General features: G+C 43.5%; 1 protein-coding gene across 1 annotated transcript in view; it reads left to right on the top strand.

Annotated features, from left to right (window-relative positions):
- Positions 1 to 3,189, top strand: part of SLC12A3 (solute carrier family 12 member 3) — a 55,422-nt gene that overhangs the window by 5,935 nt on the left and 46,298 nt on the right. The window contains 1 exon segment of the mRNA XM_006039503.1: positions 117 to 216. Within this exon segment, the coding sequence (XP_006039565.1) occupies positions 117 to 216 (100 nt within the window).

Below are 3,189 nucleotides of genomic sequence, written 5' to 3'. Positions count from 1 at the left end.
TTTCCTGCCTATGCAGGGGGTCGGACTCGATGATCTATTGAGGTCCCTTCCGACCCTAACATCTATGAATCTATGAATAGCTATCACCCTAACCCAGTGTACAAGCCCCAGAGAAGGCATGGCCTATCTGAAGAAATGACTGAGGAAGATGGTGGTGAGGATGGAGAAAAGTCTCAAGGGGATTCTGTTTGATTTGGGTGGGTGAAGGGAGTGATGGTAAGTTTGTCTTCCCACAGACCAGAAGGTAGGATACTAGGGTGATGGGCACATGGGTCCTATGCTGACAGAAGTCCTCATAACCAGACTTTTGCCACTACTCATTCATGCCTTGTTCCAACTTCTCCTCAAACCATCCTATTGATTTCACTTGGGCTGCACATCGGACTAAGCACTGATCAATGTAAGAGAATCAGAATCTGACACACAAGAAACAATTTAAGTCCTCTCTTAGGAAGGATAAACCACAAATGTGGCCCTGAGTAGATTGTCATTTCAGCCAGTGGACTGACTGATTGCCTTCTCAGATCAGTGTTTTGATATTGAGTATTTTTAAGAAGAGGATAAATTTAGCTCCGTGGAGTTCCATGTACTGGCTTGGTTGCTACCAGTACCCAAACTAGATATTTAGAGCTAGCTTGGATATCTCGCCACTGCACTTCCACCTGCAATAGACTCATACCCCAAGCTAGGTTGGAAGGAAAAATGTAAATAACCCATGCACACTATTAGGGCTTCTAAACTAACTATTGAGTCACAAAAAGACCTAGCTATCATTATAGAAAGCTTGGGGATCATCTCTATGCAGAAAACAAATCCAAACCACTTGTAGGAGGTGCAAGGAATGGGAAGAATAATGCTGAGAATATGTTCATTTAATGATGTAAGTCAATGTAATATCTTCCACTGGGAGTACTGAGCTCCCTTCCATCCCCACTATCTCCAAAAGCATAGAGCAGAAATTGAGTGACTTCTGAGACCAGCAGTGGAAAGGATTGGGGGATTGAATGGAGACTAGGGCTATTTACCTCAGAGAGGAGGCAGATAAGAGAAACATGATGAAAGTAAACTCAGTAATGAACAGCATATTGTCGTGGAAACACACGCAGCATACTTTTGGGTCAGGTCAGCAGAAGCTTTTATTTAAAAGAAACTACAGCTGTAGGGGGGGATTCCAAAGTGACATGGATCTCCCAAGCACTTGGAAGGGGTCCCCCCACAAGAGCAAAATCAGGAGGCTTATATACTTTTTAACAGTTGCTTACAACTCACGTGATCATATAGTGAAATTAGCATGAAAAGCGGCTATAATATTATTTCATTATTTCTTTGCTGTAATCAGGATGGGAACTAATGGGGGAGGCGAGGTTAGTTCACAAACCTCCTTCTTGCACCTGCAAATCAGAGTTGTACATACTTTTTGCTATCTTCAAGGCCGCGGTGAGCGAAGCAGTTGCAGAGGAGTTACAAAGAACAAACACTTTCTCTTATCTGTTTTACTATACAGAGCCAGCAATTCTCCACAAAGCGGTTATGTCATCTTATAACTAAAATAGTCAAAGTTTAAGGCATATATTTTTTCTGATTCCACAGTTCCCCCCCCTTTGAGACTATTTAGTCTCACTTTAGCCTTAAATTTTTATTCTCATGAGCCCCTCTATTTCATCATGCAGCCTTTCATGTTTTTTTTAATCTTGCTCACACTTTTGTAACACCATTATTCTAGACTCTGCTGTGGGTTTTCTTGCCTTGCTAAAGCTTCTCCTGCTGGCTTTCACGCAGCAGAGGATCAGTTGCACTAAGACATAAAACATTATCAGAACTATCAAGACAAACAATATTCCATACAGGATTTTCTTGCCAAGGGCCCCGGAATCTGGGAGCCAGGAGGTTAGCCAAGACCACATTTCTTTTAGACCCCAGTCAGTATTTTCTGAGGCCACCTGATGTAAGACCCTTAACTGACTTCGGATTTTACGAATGTCAGTTTCAATTCGCATGTCCTGATTGACATAGACACAACAGGTGGAGTTTACTAAGGCACATACTCCTCCCTGGGATACCAATAGGTAATCTAGGGCTACGCGGTGTTGTATAGTTACTTGTGAGATCTGGGAGATCTCTTCTTGCAGAGCCTGAATTGCATCCGCAGTGGCATTTCCCATAGCTTCCATTGTGGCTGAAATGTTAATTATGGCTAGTTCCAATTCTCTTACTCCAAGCCACGGTATGAAGGTTCTCACAAATTGATGGAACCCTGTGTTTCTGGTAGCTAAGGGGTTAACCGCCCTTTTCATGTGATGGTTGAAATTTTTTACTTGTTCCAGATATATTGTACTATGCATTTCAAAACCAGGGATAACACGTCCAAGAGTGCATGCCCCCACCCAATTCCAGGGCAAGATTTTATGAGCCCTGTTTCCGCAGAGCCAGTAAAGGCCTGGGGCAGAAAGGGTACTCAAATCTCGACAGGTGTTGTGCCATATCCGGCACTTTCGATTAATATGCATCGTATAGGACGGACCACGTTCAGCTGTTATCCTGCTGGACCGAGATATATTACAAGAAGTAAAATTGGAGTCAATGTAAAATTCCGATCTGTTTGCAATGAGAGCAACATGAGGTTCCTTAGAAAAGTTGTAGACCATGAATCCTGTACAATTGAGAGAGGGTACATTACCCAACAGGATTCCACTGGTGCTATTGGGGCTATAATCTAGAGTAGTTAGGCAATGAGGGTAGTGTCCTACAGGTGTGGCTTTATTATAAGCTCCGGTGTTGTTGGATCTGTAACAGAAAGGCGCCTCTACTCTTGGGGAGATTATCCAGTTAGCAGGGGCGGCCCTCCATTCTTTAGGAGCGGACCGATGGGCAGCTAACGAGTAGTGTCTAACGAAGCCGCCGTTTATTGTTCCCCATTGCCGGAGGGATATTGGTACTCCGATCATTGGGATTCCTTGTTGTAGGTGCGCTGGGCTGTGAGAGCATATCCAGCAGTCACTTTTATTTCCAGCTTGAGCCACCGTACGGGAGATCTGCAAGTACAAATTTTTCTCCCACCCCCCTTGGGTGATACTGAGATACCCAAGTGTGATATATAAGGATATCAGTGCCATTTTTAGATACAGGAGGGACAAAGAATTTTAACAACAAACATAACCAGCACCAGTAAGAAAAAGAACACTATCAGCC

The sequence above is a fragment of the Alligator sinensis genome, unplaced genomic scaffold (assembly GCF_000455745.1).
Source record: "Alligator sinensis unplaced genomic scaffold, ASM45574v1 scaffold1000_1, whole genome shotgun sequence".
In the NCBI taxonomy this organism is placed as follows: Eukaryota; Metazoa; Chordata; order Crocodylia; family Alligatoridae; genus Alligator; species Alligator sinensis.
The sequence above is the reverse complement of the archived record's forward strand: the minus strand, read 5'-3'. Positions and strand labels throughout refer to the sequence as shown.